Raw genomic sequence first — 13,431 nt, forward strand, 5'->3', positions numbered from 1 at the left:
TGCTTGTGAGCCATGACAAAAAATGCCCCATATCCTATTGCGTATTTTTGGTCTATGCCAGAAGACTATTAAAAACCCCACACAATATGTCACCAGCTAATGGACAGACTCTTGTAAAGCGTTCAGATTGACCATCAGGAAAACTGTATTGGCTTAGAATGTGATCATTTCACTGTAATATATACTGAATCAGCAGATTTGCTGATGATACGAATATTGGGGGAATATTGGACAGAGAGGAAGTGTATCAAAGTTTGCATTGTGATCGAGACCAGCTGGAAAAATAGGCTAAAAAATGGCAGATAAAATTTAATGCAAACAGGTGTGAGGAGTTGTATTTTGGGAGAACAAACCATGGAAAGACTTGCACAGTGAATATTAGGGAACAGAGGTATGTAGAAGAAGAAAGGGACATGGGAATACAGATCTATAGTTCCTTGCAAGTGGCATCATGGGTAGATAAGGTCGTAAAAAGAGTTTTTGGTGCTTGACTTTCATAAATCAGAAGTTATAATGTTTTTTATGTTGAAGTTGTATGACACATTGTTGATACCAAATTTGGATTATTGTGTGTAGTTCTGGTCACGATCCCTATAGGGAAGATATCAATAAGCTTTAAAGAGTGCAGATGAAGTTTGTAAGGATGTTACCAGGACTTGTGGTCCTGAGTTATAGGCAAAGGTTGAATAGGTTATTTCTTTATTCCCTGAAGTACAGAAAAATGAGGGGAGATCTTATAAAAGTATACAAAATTATGTGGAATACAGATAGGGTGAATACATGCAGGCTTTTTCCCTTCAGGTTGGGTGAGACTAGAACATAGAACAGTACAGGCCGTTCGGCCCACAATGTTGTGCCGACCCTCAAACCCTGCCTCCCATATAACCCCCACCTTAAATTCCTTCATATACCTGTCCAGTAGTCTCTTAAATTTCACTAGTGTATCTGCCTCCACCACTGACTCAGGCAGTGCATTCCATGCACCAACCACTCTCTCAGTGAAAAACCTTACTCTAATATCCCCCTTGAACTTCCCACACCTTACCTTAAAGCCATGTCCTCTTGTATTGAACAGTGGTGCCCTGGGGAAGAGGCACTGTCTATCCACTCTATTTATTCCTCTTAATATCTTGTATACCTCTGTTATGTCTCCTCTTATCCTCCTTCTCTCCAAAGAGTAAAGCCCTAGCTCCCTTAATCTCTGATCATAATTCATACTCTCTAAACCAGGCAGCATCCTGGTAAATATCCTCTGTACCCTTTCCAATGCTTCCACATCCTTCCTATAGTGAGGTGACCAGAACTGGACACATTACTCCAAATGTGGCCTAACCAGAGTTGTATAGAGCTGCATCATTACCTCGCAACTCTTAAACTCTATCCCTCGACTTATGAAAGTTAACACCCCATAAGCTTTCTTAACTACCCTATCTACCTGTGAGGCAACTTTCAGGGATCTGTGGACATGTACCCCCAGATCCCTCTGCTCCTCCATACTACCAAGTATCCTGCCAATTACTTTGTACTCTGCCTTGGAATTTAGGATGAAAGGTGAAATATTTAAGAGAAATCTGAGGGGGAACTTCTTCACTCAGAGAGTGGTGTAAGTGTGAAACATGCTGCCAATGGAAGTGGTAGATGTGGGTTCAAATGTACAAACTAATGTACATGGTAATTATGTAGGAAATCTGAGCAATAATTTGATCGTAACTCTCACAAATGGCAGTGCAATATTAACCAGATGAGTTGTTTTTCAGTTTTAATTAAGAAATAATTATTTTTGAATTGGAGCCATTAGTAATTTGGCGCCAATTGAGTGAGCAATTTACATCTTGATTTATTATCACTTCTAAAAGATACATATTTTATGGCATTCTCTCTCTAATGTCCTGAACTGTCGGCATAGATCATGCTTGTGAGAACATGGGAAATAGAAGCAGGAATAAGACAGCTGGCCGCCTTCTATATCTTGGCGAGACCCGACGCAGGCTGGGAGACTGTTTCACTGAACACCTACGCTCTGTCCATCAGAGAAAGCAGGATCTCCCAGTGGCCACACATTTTAATTCCACGTCCCATTCCCATTCTGATATGTCTATCCACAGCCTCCTCTACTGTCAAGATGAAGCCACACTCAGGTTGGAGGAACAACACCTTTTATTCCATCTGGGTAGCCTCCAACCTGATGACATGAACATTGACTTCTCTAACTTCTGTTAATGCCCCACCTCCCCTTTGTACCCCATCCTTTATTTATTTATTTATCTCCCTCTCCCTTTCCCTCCCCCCCCCTCTCTCTCTCCCCCTCTCCCCCCCTCTCCCTCTGTCCCCCTCACTATAACTCCTTACCCATCCTCTGGGCTTCCCTCCCCCTTTCTTTCTCCCCAGGCCTCCCATCTCATGATCCTGTCCCTTCTCCAGCTTCATATCTTTTTTGCCAATCAACTTTCTAGCTCTTGGCTCCATCCCTCCCCCTCCTGTCATCTCCTAGCATTTCAGATCTCCCCCCTCCCCCTCCCACTTTCAAATCTCTTACTATCTCTTCTTTCAGTTAGTCCCGACGAAGGGTCTCGGCCCAAAAAGTCGACTGTACCTCTTCCTATAGATGCTGCCTGGCCTGCTGCGTTCACCAGCATTGTTTGTGTGTGTTGCTTGAATTTCCAGCATCTGCAGATTTCCTCGTGTTTGCGTTTTTAAAAACAAAACCTTGTCCATTTTTTTCCCTTAACTAGTGTCATCTAATCCAGGCAACACACATCAAAGTTGCTGGTGAACGCAGCAGGCCAGGCAGCATCTCTCAGAAGAGGTACAGTCGACGTTTCGGGCCAAGACCTTTCGTCAGGACTCCTCTTGTTTGCATCATCTAATCCAAGCAGCTTCCTTGTAAATTTCTTCTGCATTCTCTTCAACACAATCACATACTTCCTATAGTTTGCCAATCAGAAGTGCACAGTATACTCCAAGTATGGCCAAACCAGTATTTTGTAAAATTGCAAAGTAACACCCTGACTCTAGCATTCTATGCCCTATCCTGTTAATGCAAGCATATCATGTACTTACCTTAATACTCCATCCACCTGTGTTGCCACTTTAAGAGAATTGTGGGCAGACCCCTAGGTGCCTCTGTTTGACCGCATTTCTTTGTGTCCTACTATTTACTGCAGATGTTCTACTTCTGTTTGACTTTTGGTTTTGTTTATTCAGAGAGCATAATTTTTGATTATAAAAAGAGCTCAGAAAACTTATTTCGATGAGACATTTGGAAAATCAAGTTATAATTAAAGTTCAGCACTTATGGTTCATTTTATTTCAGAAATTTGGGTGTGATATTCTTAATTGCCTTTATTCTGGTAATTGCAGAACTGTCATGTGTAATGAAGTGCCATCCATTTATATGATAAAATAAAAGATCTTAGGAACATGACATGGATATTGTCACAGGTTGCAGAATAGAGGTCGTAAATTTCTATCAGAAATTGCTGGAAATGCTCAGCAGGCTAGGCAGTGTTTATGAAGTGAAAGTCAATGTTTCAGATCAAAGGCTTTCTATTATTTTAAAAAAATCACAACGTTATGATTTTATTGCAAAAGTTGGTTATAAATCTAAATGATAGTTGTGTGTGTTTTCTTTCATAGGTCCTGATTTGGAGTTCAGCATGCACGATGGTACAATCCGCGATCTTGCTTTTATGGAGGGCCCAGAAAGTGGAGGTGCTATCTTAATCAGTGCTGGTGCTGGAGATTGTAATATTTATACTACAGACTGTCAGAGAGGCCAGGGATTGCACGCACTCAGTGGTCACACTGGTACGGAATAGACTAAAAAGTTTTTAAGTTGATAACAGTTTTGTAACTGGCAAGAAACTGTACAGAGGATTAAGGGAAAAATAGCATTTCTCTAATGACAATTGATGACCTATTGCTTTGGGTGTGAATTATTTAATACAACTGAAATGTAGTACAGGTGTCCCCTGCTTTTCGAACGTTCGCTTTACGAAACCTCACTGTTACGAAAGACCTACATTAGTACCCTGTTCTTGCTTTCAGAAGGTGTTTTCACTGTTACGAAGAAAGGCAGCGCGCGATAAAAAATCCGCGCTATAAAAGGCAGCGCGCACCCCGAGCAGATGCTCTCCCCTGGATTCGGAACAGCATTGCTTAAACTATGAGCATTGAGCAGCCATTAGCAAGATGAGTTCTAAGGTGTTGGAAAAGCCTGAAAGAGCTCGTAAGGGTGTTACACTTAGCATAAAACTAGACATAATTAAGCGTTTCGATCGTGGTGAACGAAGCAAGGACAAAGTGAGTTTGGCTTGTGGAAGCTGACGAAGATGATGTTGAAGAGGTTTTGGCGTCCCATGACCAAGAACTGATAGATGAAGAGCTGATGCAATTGGAAGAGGAAGGGATAACAATCGAAACCGTATGCAGTAGCGAAAGTGAAGTCATCCAGGAACTGAACGTGAAGCAACTGCGTGAGATTTTCGCTGCAATGATAAAGTACGACTTTAATTTTGAAAGGGTACGTAGGTTTAGGGGATATTTGCAGGATGGTTTGAGTGCTTACAAACAACTGTATGATAGAAAAATGCGCGAGGCTCAGCAGTCAAGCAAGCCTTCCACTTCAGCCACAGCAGAGGATGACCTCGATCTTCGACATCGAGGCAGGCAGTCATAGGAGAGGATGAGCTGCCTGCCCTGATCGACGATGAGATGACACCCCCGTGTCCCACCACCCCAACCCCCGGGCCCTGGACAGATACTGTGCCGAATTGCGGAGAATGCAGCGGTAGCTTGGAGGCACACACCACATCTTTAAGAAAAAAGCCGAAATAAACATGCTAATTAATTAGGTGTCGCCTAGCATGTAATTGTCGGCCCAGATCAGTGCAGCGCTTGCGTGAGATTCTCTGCCGAGAGCGCTTGCGTGAGATTTTCGCTACGGAGATCTGTGCAGCCAATCGTTGTAGAGAAGTATTTCTACTTTATATAGGCTGTGTATTTATCATATCATTCCTGCTTTTACTATATATTACTGTTATTTTAGGTTTTATGTGTTATTTGGCATGATTTGGTAGGTTATTTTTGGGTCTGCGAACGCTCACAAAGTTTTCCCATATAAATAAATGGTAATTGCTTCTTCGCTTTACGACATTTCGGCTTACGAACTGTTTCATAGGAACGCTCTACCTTTGGATGTCAGGGGAAACCTGTAGGTTGAATAGATAATCTGTAATATTCCAGGGGTGGCACAGTACAACACAGCTGCTGCCTGACAGTTCTCATGACCACATTCAATCCTGACATTTTGGTGCCGTCCGTGTGGAATTCTCAATGTGATCTCATGGATTTCCTACGAGTGCTACAATTTCCGCCTGCATCCCAAAGGTGTTCTGGTTATTAGGTTAAAGACCATGAGACATGGGAGCAGAAGTAGGTTATTAGACCCATTGAGTGTGCTCTGCCATTTGATCGTGGCTGATCTATTTCTCCTTCAACCCCCTTGTTAAAATCAAGTCAAACTTTGATGTACTTGTTGGCATATTGCTGTAGATTTTCTTTGTTTAGATAACACTTCTATGACTTATGAATTCTTATTTTGACTTAACCTTTTGAGGTAGCTTGTCAAATAGTTTATAGAAGTCCAAGTATAATCTATCCACTGTCAACAAATCTTTCTCAAAAATATTAATAAAATTTTTCTGCCACTATTTTTCTTCATAAAATTGTGCTGACTCTACTTGATTGGATTATGATTTTCCAAACGTACTACTTTTATTTGTTTATTCCAACCTTTTTTTCCAACAGTATATGTTATGACTAATCAGCTATAGTTCCTCCATTTTGGCTCCCTCCCATGTCGAATATTGGCTGTTTATCAATCCTCTGGTATTTCTCCAGAATCTGAATATGTTTGTAAGGCTATAATTAATGCATTCTGGTACCCAATTCTTTTCAGATCCTAGATTCCAAACAATCTGGGCTAAGCTGCTTATTAGTCTTTTGACCCATTAGCCTAAAGTGTAGTAAGTTTATTTGTTTCTTTTTAATTTAGAGATGCAGCATGGTAACAGGCCCTTCTGGCCAAACCACCCAATTACACCCGTGTGACCAATTTACTTACTAACCCATAATTGTTTGAAATGTGAGACGAAGCTGGAACTCCCAGAGAAACCCAGTGGTCACAGGGAGGAAGTGCAGATTTATTACACACACAGCAGAGTAGGAGCCTTCAAAGGGAATTTGGATATGTATTTCAAAAAATGAGTAAATGATGTATGAGATTACTGTTTGAAAGAGCTGTTGCAGACTCATAAGGCCAAATGGTAGCGTGCTGCATTATTTTATGATTTATGTGAAATAGTTCCAAAAACACTTGTAAACAGCATAGAAAATGTTGGATCTCAACATTTGTATTGTAATTTCAGGTCATATTCTTGCACTGTATACATGGGGAGGATGGATGATTGCATCTGGCTCACAAGACAAGACTGTAAGATTCTGGGACCTGAGAGTGCCCAGTTGTGTCCGTGTTGTTGGAACAGCATTTCATGGATCGGGTAAATATATCTCTGCTACTTGATTCAATTTGTTTCAGGAATTGTAACAGCTAAACAAACTTAAATCATTGCAGTCTAAGCTGTTGCTCAGCTTATAGTAGAGTAGAAAAGTCCATGTCGTACTTAAGCAAATTCAGCAAAAGGAATGTCGGCTTGTTTTATTATGAAGAAGTGAGTTACGTTATATGTATCCCTTTATTTCTAAAACAGGTTTTGAATCTCATTACATGAACACAGTTATTTCCTGTCAGGTTGGCTGCCATCACTACCACCTTTCCATTTATACTTGAGGAGTACATTTCCAAGAAAAAGTTTGTGAACTCTTTACCTGGTTTTCTGCGTTAATTGCTCATAAAATGTGGTCTGATCTTCATCTAAGTCACAATAGTAGACAAACGTAAACTGCCTAAACTAATAACACAGGAACAATTGTACTTCTCATCAATACTGAGTACACCATTTTAACTATTACAGTCAAGGTTCAAAAATGTGTGTGATCTTCTGGAGTAATGCCATCTACCAAAGCTACTGTATTTGGAGTCAGGTGTTTCATTCAATGAGATGAGATTAGAGGTGTGGGTTGTAAAGGTGCCCTCCCCTATTTAAAAAAAAGACACACAGAGTCAGGTTACTGACTGCCTGCTCTTCTCAAGAAAGATCTGTTTATGTGCATCATGCCTTGATCAAAACAAATTTCAGAAAATCTTAAAAGAAGAATTGTAGGGATGCGTGAAGCTGGAAAAAGCTATAAAAGCATTTCTAAAGATCTGAGCATTCATCAGTAAGAGAAATGTTCTACAAATGGAGGAAATTCAGTACTGTTGCTACTCTTCCTAGGAGTGGGCATCCTGCAAAGATCACACCAAGAGCATAATGTGCAATGCTGAAGGAGGTGAAAAAGATCCCAAGGGTAACAGCAAAAGCTCTGCATTAGTCTCTAGTACTTGTAAAAGTCTCTTCCACTATAAGAAAAACGGTGAACAAGTATGGTGTTCATGGAAGAACACCGTGGAGGAAGTTACTGCCCTCCAAAAAACAACATTGCTGCACATCTCAAGTTTGCGAAATGTGTTCCACAATTGTTCTGGGACAACGTTCTGTGGACAGATAACACAAAAGTTGAACTTTTTGGCAGAAATGCACACTGCTATGTTTGGAGGTAAAATGGCACCAAAACCTCATCTCAACTGTTAGCCATGGTGGAAGGAGCATCATGGTTTGGGGCTGCTTTGCTGCCTCAGTTTGTGGACAGCTTGTAATCGTTGCGGGAACAAAATTCAAAACTGTATCAAGACATTTTATAGGAGAATGTCAGGGTAGCGGTCCGTCACCTGAAGCTTAATAGAAGTTAGATGATGCAACAGGACAATAATCTGTAACACAAGAGTAAATCAACAGCAGAATGGTTTAAAAAGAACAAAATTTGTTATTTGGAATGGCCAAGTCAGAATCCAGACCTTAACCCAGTTGAAATGCTGTGGCAGAGTGCTGTTCATGCAGGGCATCTCAGAAATATTGATGAACTGAAATAGGTTTGTATGGAGAAATGGTCTAAAATTCCTCCTCACTGTTGTGCAGGTCTGATCAGCAGCTGCAGGAAATATGCAGCAGGCCAGGCAGCATCTCTAGGAAGAGGTGCAGTCGACGTTTCAGGCCGAGACCCTTCGTCTGACGAAGGGTCTCGGCCTGAAACGTCGACTGCACCTCTTCCTGGAGATGCTGCCTGGCCTGCTGCGTTCACCAGCAACTTTTATGTGTGTCGCTTGAATTTCCAGCATCTGCAGAATTCCTGTTGTTTGAGCTACATGAAGTGTTTGATGGAGGTTATTGTTGCTAAAAGGAGGTTCTACCAGTTATTAAGTACAAGGGTTCACATTTTTTTTCCAGCCTGGACTGTGAATGATTGAACAATGTGTTCAATAAAGACATGAAAAGTATAATTGTTTGTGTGTTATTAGTTTAGACAGATTGTGTTTGTCTGTTATCGTGATTTAGATGAAGATCAGACCATATTTTATGAGTAACTAATGCAGAAAACCAGGCAATTGCATAGGGTTCATAAACGTTTTCTTGCAACTATACCTCATTGAGTGGAAATGCATTGGAATATTCTGAAAGTGCTATATAAAATCTGATAATTTTAGTGATAAGGTCAAAAGATGTAGATTTTGCTGTTTGGTGTTAATTTCTGGTTGCAGACTGGAAAGTTAATGAACAATCATGCAAATTGCAATCAATTTTGTAAGGGACAGAATGATCATGCCACTGATGATGGAATGATATGTAACAAAATCATAACCTACAATTCCTTGCTCAATGAATTCTTAATATTAAGTGTGTTCCAACAGTGAAGACAATCCTTCGCTAACGAGGAATAAAATGGACCTTAAGTCACAATGGTTGAAATTGGTTTATTTTGACTTATTCTGCCCTAAATAAACAATGACAAACTACATGCTCTTTTTTTTTAACCATTTTGATCACCTGTTAATTTAAATCGAAGTTCTGATTCAGATGAGTATTTCAAGAATACTTTTGGACATTTATTTATCATGAAAGGTTATTTACCTACAAGCATTTTTGGGAAAAAAAATAAAATAGCCCCTCAAACTGCTTTTTTATGAAGTTCTGATCTAGAAAACTTTTATTCCGCTATTCACCTTACCATTTTGCTAACAAATCCAATAACATTGAAGTTCATAGTATTGAACTCACTTGAAAAATAATTTTTCAATTTCTAATCTAAATTTCCGTTAGTCATATGATTAATAGCTAATGTATTGGTCAACAAAGGGTACGTCCACATTACGCTGGATAATTTTGAAAACGAAACTTTTTCTCTTCGTTTTGACCTTCTGTCCACACTGAAACGGCGTTTTCATCCCCCGAAAACGGAGATTTTCAGAAATGGTCTCCAGAGTGAATATATCTGAAAACGCCTAATATCCATTGTAGTGTGTACAGGGTAACCGGAGAGATTTAAAAACACTGTCATGACAACCCCAGAACAACAATGCTTTTTCTGCTTCTGCTTGGTACTGCACAAGCTGTTATAACGCGCAGTCGGTGTGAACGGCGTGAGAGTTAAATTGTAAAGTGAGCTTTTTTGACTATTTAAAAACACTGTCATGACATGCCGGAACAGATGTTCATTGTTTTCTAGAATGCAACCACCTAACAATTTCAGAACAGACGGCAACGAGTCTGAAGCCAGGAGAGTTAGAAATGTACTCACCAAATACCTTGACCCATAGCTTACTGAATAAATAAGTATACTCACTTTGCCCTGTTTTCTGTCCTTGCTTGTATGAAGGTGGTTTACCTATTTATGCAAGTACTTCTCTGACAACAGATGTGTAACAGCCTAATGTAACATTGTATGGAAATACAAGATAACACTGATGCAGACGTTTTATACATTTAACAAGGTGCTTTATTAATGCAACAGAGTTAGTCAGTTTTTCAATGTTCGTCGTCAGCTGGGTCATACTGTCCATGAACTCCCTGTTGGTTGCCTCCATACGCTCCAGTATTTGTTTTTTTTTAGTTTTAAGTCCTCCTGCACGAGAGCCAAGAGCAATTCCTTTTAAGTTTTTCTACTCTGTAACTGGACAAACTCGCACTAAGTATATCGTTTCCTCTTCGCTTGTTTTCTGTATGTCCTGCGCATGCCCAGTAGGAGGAGATTCGCCCAAATATCCGCCTAATGTGGATGGAGATATTTTGAAAAACGCTTAGTGTGGACGCCTGTCGTTTTTACTCGAAACTGGTGTTTTCAAAATTATCTGGCGTAGTGTGGACGTAGCCAAAGTCTGTGGTTTCCAGAATGGGTATTCTCAAAAATGTTGGAAAATGGCAGTTTGGTTGATAAGAAGTTTGTTTTACCTGGAATGCATATGATTAGTAAAAGAAATTCTGTCTTACAAATAATAGAAAAAAATCTTAAGCCTTTAGCTGTAGAATTTCTATTGTATTAAAAGGAAAACTGAGAAATGTAGCAGCAATAACTTAGAATTTTTATTCTGAAGTTGCTGTGTTGTCCCTGAAATGAAGGATTCTAATATTGTTTACTAGGTTTTTAGTAATAGTCACTCAAGTAAAATCAGAACAGCTTCAATAAACCCATGTTAATGATTGGAAAATAGCCTGTAGAGATCATTAAATCAGTTATTTTCTGACCCATATGCTCACTTTCATTTAGTGATTAAACAGTTCATGACTATTTTTTGATATGCTTCACATTGAATGTACTTGATAACATTATCACCAAGTCCACTGATGGTTTTATAAAAATGTTAGAACCATCACTGTTATATCAATGTGTAATGTGAACTTCCATTATCCAGGCAGCGCTGTTGCTTCTGTGGCTGTAGATCCAAGTGGACGACTTCTGGCTACAGGACAGGAAGATTCCAGCTGCATGCTGTATGATATTCGAGGAGGGAGAGTGGTACAAATTTACCAACCGCATAGTAGTGATGTACGTTCAGTGAGGTTTTCTCCTGGAGCTTACTATCTACTCACAGGATCTTATGACACCACTGTAAAAGTTACAGATTTGCGAGGTAAAACTTGTTAACTATATTTTGAAAATTTTGACCCTAACATTCCATTTATTTTTGTTTTTAGTAAAGTTCCATGGTTAGGAGTAAAAAGACATCCATTTAACCCTTGTTCCAACTGTGATGTTTAAGTTTTTAAGATTGTGAACCATTAAAGCCATGTTAAATTTGCATGCTTTCTTTGTATGCACGACTGTTCAATTTGAGTGTACTATATGTTACTAGATAACAAGCTTCAATATCTTTGGTCTGACCAACATAGCTAAAACAAACTTCAAACTGATCTAGTATCTTCCTGGGTAGCATGGTGTGGTTGTCCACTAAACGGTTTGGCGGTGTAATAATTTATCACATATGCAGTGAAATTAATTTACTTAAGTTTTCCAAATAGTTTATACATTATTATCTCATTACAGTGAAACTGAAACATTAACGTATCTATCTTGCAGTTTTATTGCACTTTACGGGAATTATCTAAGTAATAGGTTAGATGCTGGCATTTTGCAAATGGATGTTTTTTAAAGCCATAATTTCATAGTGTTAAATATTTTCTAAATAAACTTGTGTAACCTTGCACTATTGATCCACAGGAGATCTAATAAAGCCACTTCCTACAACAGTAGTATCTGAGCATAAGGACAAAGTTATCCAGTGTAGATGGCACACTGAAGATCTGTCTTTCTTGTCCTCATCTGCTGACAGAACGGTGACCCTCTGGACTTACAATAACAGTTGACTAGTTGATACCAATGCAGGCAAAGCACAATTGTAACTGTAATTTGAGAGAGAAAATGTTGGCAATCACAAATTGATCATTATGTAACTGACCAGTCGAACATATAAAAGAACACAGATCAGTATGCGCTGCTGTTGAAACTATATGGAACTGTTGTCTGTGTTTGTATTATGCTGTGCTTAAGTCTTCCACATGTGATCATGCTGTCACTGGGGTCTGTTACCAAATGCACACAATGACTGAATCAAGTGAGACAAATATTCATTTAGTGTTTATGATACATCTTGTTCATTGTGCCAGTGACTAATGTAAAATGCTGCCTGAGTATTATAGATCCAATTATTGGTTGTACAGTTTAATTTTACGTGAACTGACAACTAACCATTTAAACACTAATTTGTTGCTCTGATGTAAGAGATATTAACATTCATCACATCTGATCATAACAAAGTGAACTTTTTATGCAGAACATTTTGGACATGATTACCATTTTATTGGCAGTAGCATGGCATTTTGCATTATATGTACGTTTACTTGTGTGGGTGTGCTTGCACACAGGAAAATAGTATTGTACATGTCCATGAAAACTAATGCTTGCATTGCAGTTAGTATTAAATAAGTAAATTTTATTTTTCTGTTCATATATGTAATTCCTTATTATATTTTCTATTGTACAGTTTAATATAAATACTCAACATTGGTTTTATTAATATTTAACTTATGTATTTGCATTTTGGTTACAAGGAGCTAGATGTACCTGCAATAGTGTGCTGTTTTAAGTTACTGGACTTTTATTCAGAAGCCTGGACTTACTGATCTAGGAATATGAGTTTGGTTCCCACTAGAAATTTTAATTTACTTGATTTAAATCTGGAATAAGATACTAGTGTCATTGAAGAGGCATGAAACTATTGGATTGTTGTACAAACTAATGTTGTCACTAATATCCTTCAGGGAAGGAAATCTGCCACTTTTACCTGGTCTGGCTAAATACATGACTTCAGATCCACCAATGTAGTTGACTCTTAAATGCCTTCTCCGTTCACGGGCAATTGGAGATGAACCATGTCTGTGAGTGAATGTGAATTATCTCACTTTTTGTCCTAATTGAAATTATACTGAGAATTATGAAGTGTGATCGTGCAGTGTTCTCAATAAAATCATTTATTTGATGAAGAGCTTTAGCTTCCAGTTTTGGTATGCAACAGTTTAGCTTCATTTGACTTGTGTTTTATTGTGCAGTTACCCTGTAACTGTGTGGCAGCCTCCTAGCTAACTTATTGATCTTCAACTTTCTCTACATTTCTCTACAAATGTCTCACTTGTCAGGTGCATCCCAGTAATACCACACTTCTTGGCAAGCCTTTGTAGAAGAGCAATCAACATTTTATTCTTGAATCTCCTTCCTCTGGGTAAATTTTGTGTCCTCTGACTATAATATTTGTTTTTCTTTGATGGAGTCCCATTCCATCATGTAAAAAAACCTTTAGAAATCAAAGTTAGTTTTTTGTCTAGCATATGAAATCTTGTATAGCCATATGTTTTGGGAAATAGTTTATTTTTCAAGCTGTAA

At 38.9% G+C, this 13,431-nt stretch overlaps 1 protein-coding gene across 1 annotated transcript in view; it reads left to right on the forward strand.

Moving 5' to 3' along the window:
* The window catches only part of wdr47a (WD repeat domain 47a), a 57,700-nt gene extending 44,671 nt beyond the window's left edge, over positions 1 to 13,029 (forward strand). Inside the window, exons 12-15 of the mRNA XM_063063906.1 lie at positions 3,637 to 3,807; positions 6,429 to 6,560; positions 10,907 to 11,125; positions 11,713 to 13,029. Coding sequence (XP_062919976.1) covers positions 3,637 to 3,807; positions 6,429 to 6,560; positions 10,907 to 11,125; positions 11,713 to 11,858 — 668 coding nt within the window. The 3' untranslated portion in view covers positions 11,859 to 13,029. The remainder of the gene's footprint in view (positions 1 to 3,636; positions 3,808 to 6,428; positions 6,561 to 10,906; positions 11,126 to 11,712) is intronic.
* Positions 13,030 to 13,431: the final 402 nt, after the last annotated feature.

Source organism: Mobula hypostoma, chromosome 12 (genome assembly GCF_963921235.1).
Source record: "Mobula hypostoma chromosome 12, sMobHyp1.1, whole genome shotgun sequence".
Classification (NCBI taxonomy): Eukaryota; Metazoa; Chordata; class Chondrichthyes; order Myliobatiformes; family Myliobatidae; genus Mobula; species Mobula hypostoma.